This window comes from Microplitis mediator, chromosome 5, assembly GCF_029852145.1.
Source record: "Microplitis mediator isolate UGA2020A chromosome 5, iyMicMedi2.1, whole genome shotgun sequence".
Taxonomy (NCBI): Eukaryota; Metazoa; Arthropoda; class Insecta; order Hymenoptera; family Braconidae; genus Microplitis; species Microplitis mediator.
In genome coordinates, this window is record NC_079973.1 from 5,263,270 (window position 1) to 5,279,128 (window position 15,859).

Consider the following 15,859-nt stretch of genomic DNA (forward strand, 5'->3'; position numbering starts at 1 on the left):
GACAGCAAGTTAGCGACAATCTACTGCATCTTGTCACCAGTTACCCTGATAACCAGGGTTTCTCGTACAAAAGTTGGTATTCAATAGTTTGCGACCAACTTGGTCGACAACTTTAGCATTTGCAACTTTTGGCTACAAGTTACCACCACTTTCTGAGAAAGTTGACGTCAGTATGGAACCGCAACTGGAATGCAAGTTTCTTAAGAAAATGCGAGGTAATTTACTGTCAACTTATTGAATTTCTAACTTTTGCCACCAACTTTCTCAGAAAGTGTCGATCAACTTTGGAAGTATCAACTTTTGTGGGCAACGTGGTGTCCAGATGCGGCTGTAGTTTTACGTCAGTTTCTATCCAATTTGGCTATCAGGGTAACCGAAAAAATTGGCATTTCCGTAAGTTGATGGCAACTGGTCGGCAACTTTCTGTAAAAGTTTTCATTTCGTTAGTTGATGGAAAGTTGTCTTCAATTTTCTCAGAAAGTTGGCGACAGGTTGCGGCAGTAGATTGTCATCAACTTTTTGGGAAACTGGTAGTCAACAGTTACATAAGCTCTGAAAGTTGTCAACATGATCGCAACTATGATACTAATTTTCTGACGAAAATGTCTTGCTATCAGGGTACAATTCTCTATAATTAACTGTGCAGGTCAATCTGTTCGCACTATACAGTAATTGGCTCAAATTTGTTTCGGGATTCAATATGATCAGACCAATAGTTAATTTTTATTACATGTCAACTGTTTAAGGCTGAGCCGTATACTAAACAAATTTTTGAATTTTACTTTTCTTTTAATTTATTAATTACTTGTTTTCACAGAAATTTTTATAGCTTCCAAAAAAATGTGGAAGACAAAAGTAAAATTCGAAAATTCGGGTAGTCCTGCCCACCCTTAATTATCCTCCAAGCTCATGAAGGTTGGGCCGTACTCTACAAATTATCGAATTTTAGATTTCTATTGATTTATTAATTGATTGTGTGTTAATTTTTTAAATTTTTAAATAACCAAATAAAATGTAAGTAAAGAAAAATTAAAAAATGCGCATTTATAAATTTTGTTTCATGTCTGCTATATTCACATTCATTATTTTTTTATAATTTATCGTTTTTACAAAAATCCAAAAATTATCAGACCTCGGATAACTTCAGTAGTATAGAAAAATCAAATGAGTGTGAATGTAGCAGACACCAGACAAATTTAAAATTATATTACTAATAAATAGAGTAAATAACTAAAAAAATAATATTTATAAAAAATGCACTTATTCATTTTTGAATTTTTTAAATGCGCAATTTTTTTTTGAATTTTATTTTATTGATTATTTACTCTATTTATTAATAATTTTAAATTTGTCTGATGTCTGCTACATTACCACTCATAAAAATATGACCCCAAAGTTTACAGAGAATCAAAAATTTTCGTATTTTTTTTTCAACAAATCATTTACAAAAAAACAAAATCTAAAAAAATGCACATGTAGAAAATTTAAAAAACTACAGGTGGAATTTTTTCAAATATTTTTTTTCTTTAATTTATTGTTTTAAAAAATAATCCAAAAATTATTAGACGTCAGCTGACTTCAGTTTTGTTCATAAAATTCATCATAAATATTTAAGTTTCAAAATTGTCCGCTAAATCTGATAGAGCGCGTTAGTGTCACTTTCTTGAATAGCCAAAAATTTTGACTGAGTTTTAAACTTGATAATTTTTATTATTAACGATCAAAATCGATAACAAAAAAACAATATATTCTTTTTTTTTAGTATTTCTAATTCTTGTAGTGGTCCAAATTTATTTCACAAGCTTTCAATAAACAATGAGATATTAATTGCAGGTAAGGTTTGAAATGAATTTGAAAATTTAATATAAAAATGACTTTTCAAAACCTAGAAATTTAAAAATAAATAGAGTATTCATAAAAAAATAATAACAATAATTCTGAAATTAGCTGACGTCTAATTTTTGGATTTTTTAAAAAACAATAAATTAAAAAAAAAATATTTCAGAAAATTGCACCTACAGTTTTTTTATTTTCTACATGTGCATATTTTTTTTTTTTTTTTTTAAATTAAATTGTTGAAGAAAAATCCAAAAACTGTCTGCTAACCTCTGGATCTTTAACAATAACAATTCACTGTAATTTTTTTTTCTTTTTTATAGAATATGGCAACAATTAGAGTAATAAATAATATAATTAGACAAAAGACATGTCATTATAATAGAATTCCATCTTTATTATCACCGCCGTCATTATTATTATTGTGTAATGGTAATAAAGTGATAATTAAAAAATATTCAAATGAAAAAAAAAAATCTGAAATTACACATTTCGAAAACAATGCAACTGATAATCAAGTATCAACATCATTTGCGGAAGTAGGTAAATTTTTGTATATTTTTTCACAACAATAATAATTATGAGTGTGAATGTGGCAGACATACGACAATTTATAAATTTTAAGTAAATGAATAAATAAATTTAAAAAAATGCGCGTACTATTTTTCAATTATCTAAGAACGTATTTTCTAATTTTTATTGTATTTACATTTTATTTATTCATTCAAAAATTAAAAACTGCTAATTCTCAGCTGCACTCACACTCATTAATAATAATAATAATTATTATAAATGATGATAGTAATATTTATTAATGACAATTAATAAATAAAATTGCAGTTAAAGAAAATACAAAGTCAGCATGGTACGTAAGCGTGATAGTTGCCGGTGTCGGCATAACGGCATTGATGTTCTACGCAATATTCCGTGAACTATTTTCGGATAAAAGTCCAAGTAGTGTTTATAGCAAAGCTGTAGATAAATGTGTAAAAGACCCAAAAGTCATTGACGCACTTGGTGAGCCGATAAAAGCTTACGGTGAGGAGAGCCGTCGTGGTAGACGCAGACACACCAACCATGTCGTCTATCAACACAACGGCAGAACGTACATGAGAATGAAATTTTACATTCAGGGAGTACGTAAACGTGGGACTGTAAATTTGGAAATGAGAGAGGTAATTTTTTTTTATTTAATTATTTGATTATAACGTAGTATTGATCCCACGAGAAATTTTCATTTTCATTTAATTTAATTATTAATGACAAAGCCAAAGCCTGATGGCAACATTTAAAATTATGTTGATGGTTTTACAAAGAAAATTTAAATTACTACGGCACAGAAAAATTTTCTAAGCAACCAAAGCAAGTAAAGTTGATGAATTAGCATGCAACTAATTATTGAAGTCGTTCTACATAACTTCAACCTTGAATAACTTTTGAAGGAGTGAATTTAGCGAAAATTGTTAAGAGACTTTTTTTGTAGAGCATTCAATTTCCTTTAAGAATATTCATTGGCTTCTTCCAGAAACTTATTTTTACATGAATAACAAAACTCCAAATTTGAACAATCAAATTTTAAAATCATACCAATATTCAAAGCATGATTATAAGGAAACGGTTCATCTGACGAAAAATTTCAATCAGATCTTTTTTGTAGAGCATTAAATTTCCTTCAAAAAATGTATCTGAGTCGATTTCGTTTATCTCGATGGTTTGAGAGTTATGAGACAAAAACCCGCTCATTTAAAAAAAAAATCGAGAATTGCGATGATACACCTCTTAATATCCATATTAAGGGCTCAAATTTTTACAATAATTTTTTTCTGTCGTCCCAAATAATATTTCCACAGTATCGTTAAAAAAAAAAAAAATAGTCGATTTTTTTGGCCCAGTCTAATGAAGCTAATAGAACTAAAATTAAAATTTTTATTATCATTTCTTACACTAAAAAATTTTTTCTTGGCTCAAGAAATTTTTACTCACACTAAAAAATTTTTTGTGCCAAGAAATCTTTCTTTTTTTGTGTAAAAATCAACAATTGATTTTTTTTAACGTTGACATTTAAGCTCAGAAAGTTAAAATTTTTTTTTCACGCATTGAGCAAAAAATCGGTGCGTATTAAAGTTCTTTGTCCATGAACTTTTCATTTAGAAGATTAAAAATGGAAAATTACATACTAATTTTCAATTTTTTTCACGGCTTTATGATTCCCGGGATCTCGTAAAAGTACCGGGAACCGCAAGGGCGTATAAAATTTTTAGAATAAAAAAATCCATAAATTATGAGAAGAAATTATATATATATTTATAAATAAATGTAATTTGTAATTTGTTACCAGGATGATAACGGAAATTTTGTCTACCGATACTTGTTTATCCAGCTAGAAGATATGTTCCGTTCAGTTATTGTTTTAGAAGATAACCGGGCAGCGGAAGGTGACTCAAATAAAAGTGACAAGTTCGCGCCACAAAATTTCCCAATCTTATCAAACCAATAAATAAATTGAATTTTATTCTCATCATTACATTATCTTTACAACTCTAGTCTAGTATGATGACACTTGAAATAAACTTCTCTTATTCATTTTATAAATATTTTTTTTCAAAAATAAAATTTTTACCACTACCTAGATATTGATTTATTCCTCATCTCTTTTACTAATAAATTCCCCTTCACTCTGTAAATAATCGGGAGTGACTTCGGAGTAATTACGGATTTGATTTAAATCCGAATTCATTCCGTCACCCGGAATTACGGAGATTTAGAAAAAAATCACTCCGAATACGGAGTAAATACGGAGTTAATTTCACTGCGAACCGGAGTTTCAATATTAAAATAAACTCCCCTGCGAAGTGAATTTTACTCCAAGGGAATTAAATAAATCCACAGTCATCTGCTCCGTATTCACTTCGAATCCATTCCGGATTTAATCCGCATTCACTCCGAAAATTAAATATTTTTAAATTTTCTTTTCAACAAATTGTTAACAAGAAAAACAACAACCAAAAATATGCACATGTAGAAAATTTAAAAAACTGTAAGTGCAATTTTTACAAATATTTTTTTTTTGTAACTTATCGTTTTGAAACGAAATCCAAAAGGCTGACCCTCACGTCCTCCAGTGGAAAATAGATTGTAATATAATTTATACGAAAAAATTTTTTTAAACTAGTAAATGGTTTGAAATAAAAAGATTAAAATCAATTTTAGGTCAAATCAAATTTTTTTCAAGCCCTCCTCAGTAAATAAAGCAGTTAGTTAGAAAAAATAATTAGGAGCTGAAATTCGGACGTAAGTACATTTGTTCGAAAAAAAACTATAGTATAGGTATGTTACCCAGTGGACAATAACTATATATAGGGCCTCTACCCTCCATAATTATAATATTATTTTTTTTCTAGCACGTGGCCCAATCGGGATGATAGCCAAACAGGAGGAAAAAGAATATTATTTTTTTTTAATATTTCAGATTCCTGTAGTGGTCCAAATTTATTTTACAAACTTTCAATAAACAATGAGATATTAATTGGAGGTAAGATTTGAAATGAATTAAAAAAATTATTATAAAAATGAATTTTTAAAACCTAGAAATTTTAAAATAAATAGAGTATTCACAAAATAAAAATAACAATAATTCTGAAATTAGCCGACGTCTAATTTTTGGATTTTTTTAAAAACAATAAATTTAAAAAAAAAATATTTCAGAAAATTGCACATACAGTTTTTTAAATTTTCTACATGTGCATATTTTTTTTTTTTTTCAATTAAATTGTTGAAGAAAAATCCAAGAACTGTCTGCTAACTTCAGGATCTTTAACAATAACAATTCGCTGTAATTTTTTTTTTTTTTTTTATAGAATATGGCATCAATTAGATTAATAAATAATATAATTAGACAAAAGACATGTCATTATAATAGAATTCCATCTTTATTATCACCGCTGTCATTATTATTATTGTGTAATGGTAATAAAGTGATAATTAAAAAATATTCAAATGAAACACAAAAATCTGAAAGTACACATTTTGATAATAATGCAACTGATGATCCATTTGCGCAAGTAGGTAAATTTTTATATATTTTATCACAACAATGATAATTATGAGTGTGAATGTAGCAGACATACGACAATTTATAAATTTTAAGTAAATAAATATATAAATTCAAAAAAATGCGCGTACTAATTTTTCAATTATCTAAGAACGTATTTTTTAATTTTTATTGTACTTACATTTTATTTATTTATTCAAAAATTAAAAACTGCTAATTGTCAGATGCACTCACACTCATTAATAATAATAATAATTATTATTATTATTATAAATGATGATAGTAATATTTATTAATGACAATCAATTAATTAATTTGCAGTTAAAGAAAATATGGGACGTACACGTGACAGTTGTCGGTGTCGGCATAATGGCATTTATGGGCTACGAAATATTCTCAAAACTATTATCGGCTAAAAGTCCACATAGTGTTTATTGCAAAGCTGCAGATAGATGTAAAAGAGACCGAAAAGTCATTGGCGCACTTGGGGAACCGATAAGAGTTTACGGTGAGAAGGGTCATGGTGGTAGACATAGACAAGCCAAACATGTCGTTTATCAACGAAACGGCAGGACGTACATGAGAATGCAATTTTATATTCAGGCAGGACGTAAACATGGGACTGTACATTTGGAAATGAGAGAGGTGATTTTTTTTTTATTTAATTATTTGATTACAACGTAGTATTGATGCCACGAGAAATTTTCATTTTCATTTGATTTAATTTAATTTCTTTATTAATGGCAAAGCCAAAGCCTGATAATATTCAAAATTCAATTGCATCGATAGTTTTACAAAATAAAATTTTAATTTCCACAGAACAGTTGTAATTGTAATCAGATTGATAAATTATCCAAGCAACCAAAGTAAATTTGATTAATTAGCATAAAACTAGTATCAGACATAAAGTTAATAGAATAAAAATTTAAATTTTTATTATCAATTTTTACCGTAAAAAATTTTTTCTGGCCCCAGGAAATTTTTTTTTTTTTTAATTCATAATAAAAAAATTTTCTTGGGGTGAGTAGAAATTTTTGATGCCAAGAAATCTTTTTTTTTTTCTGTGTAAAAATCTACAATTAATTTTTTTGAACTGTGACATTTAAGCTCAGAAAGTTAAAAATTTTTTTACGCATTGAGTAGAAAATCGAGGCGTATTAAAATTTTTTTTCATGACTGATCGATTAATTTTTTATATACAAGATTAAAAATGGAAAATTATACACGAATTTTGAATTTTTTTTTACGTCTTTATGATTCCCAGGATCTCGGAAAAGCGCGGGAACCCCAAGGGCGTATAATTTTTTTACATTTTGAATCTTAAAATAAAAAAGTACATAAATTATGAGAGGAAAATGTTTTTTTTCTATATGAAGGCGTTAAAAAAATTAATCTTCCATAAACGCGATATTGTTTATAATTATTTTCTACACTAGTAGAAGACTAGCAAGAAATTTAACTCTACTAATTATCTCTTAGTATCTTTGTCATTAAATAATAAAATAATTAAGCCAGTTGATTATTTAATATATATTTATAAATAAATGTAATTTGTAATTTTTTACCAGGACGATAACGGAAATTTTGTCTACCGATACTTATTTATCCAGCTAGAAGATACGTCCCGTTCAGTTATCGTTTTAGAAGATAACCGAGCAGCGGAAGGTGACTCAAATAAAAGTGTCAAATTCGCGCCTTAAAATTTCCCAATCTCATCAAACTAGTAAATAAATTAAATTTTATTCTCATCATAACATTATCTTTACAACTCTAGTCTAGTATGATGACACTTAAAATAAACTTTTCTTATTCATTTTATAAATATTTTCTTTCACAAATAAAATTTTTACCACTGCCTAAATATTGATCTATTACTCATCCCTTTAACTAATACATTCCCCTCCACTCTGTAAAAAATCGGGAGTGACTTCGGAGTAATTACGGATTCGATTTAAATCCGAATTCATTCCGTCACCCGGAATCCCGGAGATTTAGAAAAAAATCACTCCGAATATGGAGTAAATCCGGAGTTAATTTCACTGTGAACTGGAGTTTCAATATTAAAATAAACTCCCCTTCAAAGTGAATTTTACTCCAAGGGAATTAAATAAATCCACAGTCATCTGCTCCGTATTCACTTCGAATCCATTCCGGATTTAATCCGCGTTCACTCCGAAAATTAAATATTTTAAAATTTTTTTTCAACAAATTACTAACAAGAAAAAAAATAACCAAAAATATGCACATGTAGAAAATTTAAAAAACTGTAAGTGCAAATTTTACAAATATTTTTTTTTTGTAACTTATCGTTTTGAAACAAAATCCAAAAGGCTGACCCTCACGTCCTCCTAGTCTAGTCAACAAGTTCAAAAAGACGAAAAATAGAGATAAAGCTCTTAAAAATATGAGCGATAGCTCATTCGATTCGGAATGACGTCTAGAAAAATGTATCTCGAGGGTTTATTAGCACATAAAAAATTGCGATTGTTATTAACAAATAAAGAGAAAAAAAAAATGTCATTTGGTTTTTTGTTAATAACTTAAAAACTATAACCATTTTTGAAATTTTGAAAAAAGATCCTTAAAGAGGAGGAAATTTCCAATAAAAAAGTCCCAACTCCCCGAACTCTACCTCTATTATTTATAATTTTAATTTAACGCCGAAAATAGGGCTTCGCGCGGCCGTCACGGCTTGGGCGCACTGCCGCTAAAGAGAGCGTACCACATAAAATAATTTTTTTATAGTAACAAATATAAATTTAAAAATTTAAATAAATTATGGTATCATCTAGACACTTGAAAGAATAAATCCCCGTTGGAAAAAAGTTATTTAGTCAATTTTTCAAAAAGTTGTATTTTTGTTAACTAACTAATTTTTTTCTAATCTCCGTTTTTATAAATAACGACATAAAAGTTTAAATAATACACCTATAAATTTTTGGCTTCGTGGAGCCCTTCTGATATATATATTCAACAAGATCATGCCATAAAAATTTATTAAAGTTTATTATATTGTTTATAATATTTTTTTTAAGTTAACAAAAAATGAAAAATCCAAAAAATGTTGTTAAAAAATTTTTTTTCGACAAATTTTATGTTATTGCGGTTTTCGCATCTAACAACAGCATTAAATTACGGTCGAAAAAAATTTTTAACATTATTTGTTAAGATATTTTTTATAAACAAATAGACAAGTTTAATATTTTTAAAAAAATTTTTTTTACCATTTCATTGTCTTGGCAAAATAATGATTTTTAAAACAAAAATTTTTTCGTAAATAACTTTTTTAATTGTTTACAATCGTTTTTTTTACATTTCGATTGTTTAAATAATTAGTTAAGAAATTATTTTTTCTTTAAAAATCATAATTGGTGTTTCTTTATAAGTTAACAAAAAAAAAAATTTTTTTATAAATAATTTCATCGTTTGTTAACTTAACAATTTGTTATAAACAAATTCCATAAACTGTTATATTTTTTTTGTTGAGCAAAAAAAAAAAATAAAAACAGATATATGTATGACAGTAATAAAAAAAATTTTTTTCTATTTTTTAAAACACTTTTAATATTATACGAGACCAATGTTGAATCGCCCTCTTGATTTGTCAACTAACAAATTGATATAACTTATAAACTATGAGAGATACGATAATGAACATTCAAGTGGTTTTTATAAAGGATTAATTTATCTTTTAAATAAGCGAATGACCAAGTTTCTAACTATTGTTTATCAGCCATTATATGCATTTGTTTATAAAAATTTGAGATTTTTTTTACTTTTTCGTATCTTTTATGACTTTTAACTTGTTAAATAATGAAATTACAGCATTGAACCTCAAAACAATTTTAGTTATTGATAAAATATCTACCAATAAACCTTTACATCATATCTGTATCTCATATAGTTAAAATTATATACGTGTTTTATTAATATTTATCGAACTTGTTTTCTTTTATACATAATTTTTTGTTTCTTTATTGCATCACTTACCAATATTTTTAGTTTCTATATATTATATTAAGTTATTATAGCTTCTAATTCGAGCTACTTCTATCGTTTATCTCGAAGATAACTCAATAATTTCATCAAAGAAACTATTTTTTTTAAGATAAACAATAGAAGTAGCTCGAATTAGAAGCTATAATAACTTAATATAATATATAGAAACTAAAAATATTGGTAAGTGATGCAATAAAGAAACAAAAAATTATGTATAAAAGAAAACAAGTTCGATAAATATTAATAAAACACGTATATAATTTTAACTATATGAGATACAGATATGATGTAAAGGTTTATTGGTAGATATTTTATCAATAACTAAAATTGTTTTGAGGTTCAATGCTGTAATTTCATTATTTAACAAGTTAAAAGTCATAAAAGATACGAAAAAGTAAAAAAAATCTCAAATTTTTATAAACAAATGCATATAATGGCTGATAAACAATAGTTAGAAACTTGGTCATTCGCTTATTTAAAAGATAAATTAATCCTTTATAAAAACCACTTGAATGTTCATTATCGTATCTCTCATAGTTTATAAGTTATATCAATTTGTTAGTTGACAAATCAAGAGGGCGATTCAACATTGGTCTCGTATAATATTAAAAGTGTTTTAAAAAATAGAAAAAAATTTTTTTTATTACTGTCATACATATATCTGTTTTTATTTTTTTTTTTTGCTCAACAAAAAAAATATAACAGTTTATGGAATTTGTTTATAACAAATTGTTAAGTTAACAAACGATGAAATTATTTATAAAAAAATTTTTTTTTTTGTTAACTTATAAAGAAACACCAATTATGATTTTTAAAGAAAAAATAATTTCTTAACTAATTATTTAAACAATCGAAATGTAAAAAAAACGATTGTAAACAATTAAAAAAGTTATTTACGAAAAAATTTTTGTTTTAAAAATCATTATTTTGCCAAGACAATGAAATGGTAAAAAAAATTTTTTTAAAAATATTAAACTTGTCTATTTGTTTATAAAAAATATCTTAACAAATAATGTTAAAAATTTTTTTCGACCGTAATTTAATGCTGTTGTTAGATGCGAAAACAGCAATAACATAAAATTTGTCGAAAAAAAATTTTTTAACAACATTTTTTGGATTTTTCATTTTTTGTTAACTTAAAAAAAATATTATAAACAATATAATAAACTTTAATAAATTTTTATGGCATGATCTTGTTGAATATATATATCAGAAGGGCTCCACGAAGCCAAAAATTTATAGGTGTATTATTTAAACTTTTATGTCGTTATTTATAAAAACGGAGATTAGAAAAAAATTAGTTAGTTAACAAAAGTACAACTTTTTGAAAAATTGACTAAATAACTTTTTTCCAACGGGGATTTATTCTTTCAAGTGTCTAGATGATACCATAATTTATTTAAATTTTTAAATTTATATTTGTTACTATAAAAAAATTATTTTATGTGGTACGCTCTCTTTAGCGGCAGTGCGCCCAAGCCGTAACGGCCGCGCGAAGCCCTATTTTCGGCGTTAAATTAAAATTATAAATAATAGAGGTAGAGTTCGGGGAGTCGGGACTTTTTTATTGGAAATTTCCTCCTCTTTACGGATCTTTTTTCAAAATTTCAAAAATGGTTATAGTTTTTAAGTTATTAACAAAAAACCAAATGACATTTTTTTTTTCTCTTAATTTGTTAATAACAATCGCAATTTTTTATGTGCTAATAAACCCTCGAGATACATTTTTCTAGACGTCATTCCGAATCGAATGAGCTATCGCTCATATTTTTAAGAGCTTTATCTCTATTTTTCGTCTTTTTGAACTTGTTGACTAGACTATCCAGTGGAAAATAGATTGTAATATAATTTATACGAAAAAAATTTTTTAAACTAGTGAATAGTTTGAAATAAAAAGATTAAAATAAATTTTAGGTCAAATCAAATTTTTTTCAAGTCCTCCTTAGTAAATAAAGCTGTTAGTTAGAAAAAATAATAAGGAGCTGAAATTCGGACGTAAATACATTTGTTCGAAAAAAAAAACTATAGTATAGGTATGTTACCCAGTGGACAATAACTATATATAGGGCCTCTACCCTTCATAATTATAATATATTTTTTTTTCTAGCACGTGGCCCAATCGGGACGACAGCCAAACAGGAGGAAAAAAAAATATTATTTTTTTTTAATATTTCAGATTCCTGTAGTGGTCCAAATTTATTTTACAAATTTTCAATAAACAATGAGATATTAATTGGAGGTAAGATTTGAAATGAATTTAAAAAATTATTATAAAAATGAATTTTAAAAACCTAGAAATTTTAAAACAAATAGAGTATTCATAAAAAAATAATAACAATAATTCTGAAATTAGCCGACGTCTAATTTTTGGATTTTTTTAAAAACAATAAATTTAAAAAAAAAATATTTCAGAAAATTGCACATACAGTTTTTTAAATTTTCTCCATGTGCATATTTTTTTTTTTTTTTTTAATTACATTTTTAAAGAAAAATCCAAAAACTGTCTGCTAACTTCAGGATCTTTATCAATAACAATTCACTGTAATTTTTTTTTTTTTTTTTTTATAGAATATGGCATCAATTAGATTAATAAATAATGTAATTAGACAAAAGACATGTCATTATAATAGGATTCCATCTTTATTATCACCGCCGTCATTATTATTACTGTGTAATGGTAATAAAGTGATAATTAAAAAATATTCAAATGAAAAACAAAAATTTCAAATTCCACAATTCGACAACGATGCAAATAATAGTCGATTTGCGAACTCCGGTAAATTTTTGTATATTTTATCACACAGTGATAATTATGGGTGTGGATAGCAGACATACGACAATTTATAATTTTCAAGCAAATAAATAAATAAATTTAAAAAAATGCGCGTTCTAATTTTTCAATTATCTAAGAATGTATTTTTTAATTTTTATTGTATTTACATTTTATTTATTTATTCAAAAATTAAAAACTGCTAATTGTCAGCTATATTCACGCTCATTAATAATAATAATAATAATTATAAATGATGATAGTAATATTTATTAATGACAATCAATAAATTAAATTTGAATTAAAGATTGTACCGAGACGCCATGGGATGTAAGTCAAACAGTTGTCGCTGTCGGGATGGTCGGGATAATGGCATTTTTCGGCTACGTATTATCCACCGAACTGTTATCGGATAAAAGTCCCTATAGTATTTATTGCAAAGCTGCAGATAGATGTAGACAAGACCCAAAAGTCACTGACGCACTTGGGGGACGGATACACGCTCAGATTGAGAAGGACGGTGATACCAGGAGATGCTTCAGCCTCAACTATCGCGTTTATCAACACAACGGCAGAACGTATATGAGAATGAAATTTTATATTCAGGGAGTACGTGAAGGTGGGACTGTAAATTTGGATATGAGAAGGGTAATTTTTTTTTACTTAATTATTTAATTATATTGTAGTATTGATGCCAATAGAAATTTTTATTTTCATTTAATTTATTTATTAATGGCAAAGCCAAAGCCTGATAACATTCAAAATTCAATTGCATCGATAGTTTTACAAAATAAAATTTTAATCACTATAGAACAGTTGTAATTATAATCAGATTGATAAATTATCCAAGCAACCAAAGTGAATTTTATTAATTAGCATGAAAGTATTATCAGACTTGAAGCTAATAGCATTAAAATTAAAATTTTTATTATCGATTCTTACCCTAAAAAGTTTTTTTTGGCTCAAGAAATTTTTACTCACATTAAAAAATTTTTTCTGGCCCCAGGAAATTTTTTTTTTTTTCAATTCTAAATGCAAAAAATTTTCTTGGGGTGAGTAGAAATTTTTCATGCCAAAAAATCTTTTTTTTCTGGTGTAAAAATCTACAATTAATTTTTTTGAACTGTGACGTTTAAACTCAGAAAGTTAAAATTTTTTTTTACGCATTGAGCAGAAAATCGGGGCGTATTAAAATTTTTTTTATGACTGATCGATTAATTTTTTATATAGAAGATTAAAAATGGAAAATTACACACGAATTTTGAATTTTTTTTGATGTCTTTATGATTCGCGGGATCTCGAAAAAGCGCGGGAACCCCAAGGGCATATAATTTTTTTATATTTTGAATCTCAAAATAAAAAAATACATAAATTATGAGAGGAAAATTTTTTTTTTCTATATGAAGGCGTTAGAAAAATTAATCTTCCACAAACGCGATATTATTTATAATTATTTTCTACACTAGTAGAAGACTAGCAAGAAATTTTACCCTACTAATTATCTCTAGTAACTTTGTCATTAAACAATAAAATAATTAAGCTCATTGATTATCTTATATATTTATAAATAAATGTAATTTGTAATTTGTTACCAGGACGATAACGGAAATGTTGTCTACCGATACTTATTTGTCCAGCTAGAAGATGCGTCCCGTTCTATTATCGTTTTAGAAGATAACCGAGCAGCGGAAGGTGACTCAAATAAAAGTGACGAATTCGCGCCTTAAAATTTCCCAATCTCATCAAACCAATAAATAAATTGAATTTTATTCTCATCATTACATCATCATTACAACTCTAGTCTAGTATGATAATACTTGAAATAAATTTCTCTTATTTATTTTATAAATATTTTTTTTTCAAAAATAAAATTTTTACCACTGCCTAAATATTGATCTAGTCCTCATCTCATTCACTAATAAATTCCTCTCCACTCTGTAAAAAATCGGGAGTGTCTCCGGAGTAATTACGGATTTGATTTAAATCCGAATTCATTCCGTCACCCGGAATTCCGGAGATTTAGAAAAAAATCACTCCGAATACGGAGTGAATACGGAGTTAATTTCACTGTGAACCGGAGTTTCAATATTAAAATAAACTCCTCTTCGAAGTGAATTTTACTCCAAGGGAATTAAATAAATCCTCAGTCATTTGCTCCGCATTCACTTCGAATCCATTTCGGATTTAATCCGCGTTCATCACTCCGAAAATTTTTTGCAGCGCACTGTAAAAAATCGGGAGTAAATCCGGATTTAATTCCAATCTGAATTCACTCCGCATTCACTTCACCACTTGGAGTTTCGGAGTTTTCAAAAAAATCACTCCTCGTGCGGAGTGAATTGGGAGTTTTTTTTAGCGGAGTGATCTCGGAGTGACGCGGATTTTATTTCACTCCCAATTCACTCCGATCCGGAGTTTTAACATTTAAATGAATTTATATCAAACTGTCAAACAGTGTGTGTGTGCGTGTGCGAGTGTGTGCGTACGTGTGTATGCGAGTGCGAGAGCGTGTTTATGCGAATGTGTGCGTGTGTGTGTGCGAGAATTTATTTAGTGGTTTTATTTTTTATTAATAATATTTTCAAAACTCCCTTCCGAAGTGAAATTTTCTTCGTAGGAATTAAATTAATAAAAAATTATCTACTCCGCGAAAACTCCCCTTCGAAGTGAATTTCACTCCAAGGGGACCGAATAATTAAAAATTCATTCACTCCGGATTTAATCCGCATTCACTCCGTGAATTTTTTACAGTGCACCTAATTGACAATTTCAAATAAATATCCGTCATTAAATAATATAACACTAATAATAATAATTATTATTGATATTAATATGATCAATTTTATCCTTCAGTTATTTAATGACTAATGTTCCGTGTCGACCTGAATAATGTCATCTAAGTTAAACCAAATTGACTTACATTAATAAATCTATTGTATATCAATAAAAAAAAACTTAATCTCACATTGAATCAGTTTTTCAAAAAAATATCCACACCTACGTGGTCATAGTGTCAAATAGTTCATATTATAATCAACTATATAAATTTATACTCGATACTTACATACAATTAATTTATTAATTTTTTTTATTATTATTATTATTATTAATGAGCCAGACATTCAAAAATAGAATTATCAATTCGTGTGTATAATTTTTTTATAAATTACTCATAGCTTACGTATGCTCATTACGAAATCATC

At 27.0% G+C, this 15,859-nt stretch overlaps 3 protein-coding genes across 8 annotated transcripts in view; 2 read left to right on the plus strand and 1 right to left on the minus strand.

The window, feature by feature from the left end:
• The window catches only part of LOC130667899 (uncharacterized), a 46,627-nt gene that overhangs the window by 27,388 nt on the left and 3,380 nt on the right, over positions 1 to 15,859 (minus strand). The gene's annotated exons all lie outside the window — the stretch shown is intronic.
• Positions 1,681 to 4,461, plus strand: LOC130667897 (mitochondrial import inner membrane translocase subunit Tim21-like). The gene is made up of 4 exons (XM_057469815.1): positions 1,681 to 1,833; positions 2,160 to 2,379; positions 2,677 to 3,011; positions 4,175 to 4,461. Exons 2-4 carry the CDS (start codon positions 2,163 to 2,165, stop codon positions 4,331 to 4,333), a joined length of 711 nt encoding a protein of 236 aa, XP_057325798.1. The 5' UTR covers positions 1,681 to 1,833; positions 2,160 to 2,162; the 3' UTR covers positions 4,334 to 4,461.
• On the plus strand, positions 4,612 to 15,796 carry LOC130667898 (mitochondrial import inner membrane translocase subunit Tim21-like). 4 transcript variants are annotated; one of them, XM_057469818.1, is made up of 5 exons: positions 6,449 to 6,532; positions 12,063 to 12,125; positions 12,455 to 12,662; positions 12,964 to 13,304; positions 14,252 to 15,796. In XM_057469818.1, exons 3-5 carry the CDS (start codon positions 12,458 to 12,460, stop codon positions 14,381 to 14,383), a joined length of 678 nt encoding a protein of 225 aa, XP_057325801.1. In that variant the 5' UTR covers positions 6,449 to 6,532; positions 12,063 to 12,125; positions 12,455 to 12,457; the 3' UTR covers positions 14,384 to 15,796. The 4 variants fall into 4 exon arrangements, with proteins under 4 accessions (XP_057325803.1, XP_057325802.1, XP_057325801.1 ...); XM_057469817.1 differs by lacking the exon at positions 6,449 to 6,532 and adding an exon at positions 11,807 to 11,919 and having other exon boundaries at positions 11,994 to 12,125; XM_057469820.1 differs by lacking the exons at positions 12,063 to 12,125; positions 12,455 to 12,662; positions 12,964 to 13,304; positions 14,252 to 15,796 and adding exons at positions 4,612 to 5,368; positions 5,694 to 5,897; positions 11,801 to 11,919 and having other exon boundaries at positions 6,209 to 6,532.

Coding starts and splice junctions, on each gene's coding strand:
- LOC130667897 (XM_057469815.1), top strand. CDS start 2,163: ATGGCAACAATTAGAGTAATAAATAATATAATTAGACAAAAGACATGT. Junction 2,380..2,676: donor AACATCATTTGCGGAAGTAG/GTAAATTTTTGT, acceptor ATAAAATTGCAG/TTAAAGAAAATACAAAGTCA. Junction 3,012..4,174: donor TAAATTTGGAAATGAGAGAG/GTAATTTTTTTT, acceptor ATTTGTTACCAG/GATGATAACGGAAATTTTGT.
- LOC130667898 (XM_057469818.1), top strand. CDS start 12,458: ATGGCATCAATTAGATTAATAAATAATGTAATTAGACAAAAGACATGT. Junction 12,663..12,963: donor TAGTCGATTTGCGAACTCCG/GTAAATTTTTGT, acceptor TTTGAATTAAAG/ATTGTACCGAGACGCCATGG. Junction 13,305..14,251: donor TAAATTTGGATATGAGAAGG/GTAATTTTTTTT, acceptor ATTTGTTACCAG/GACGATAACGGAAATGTTGT.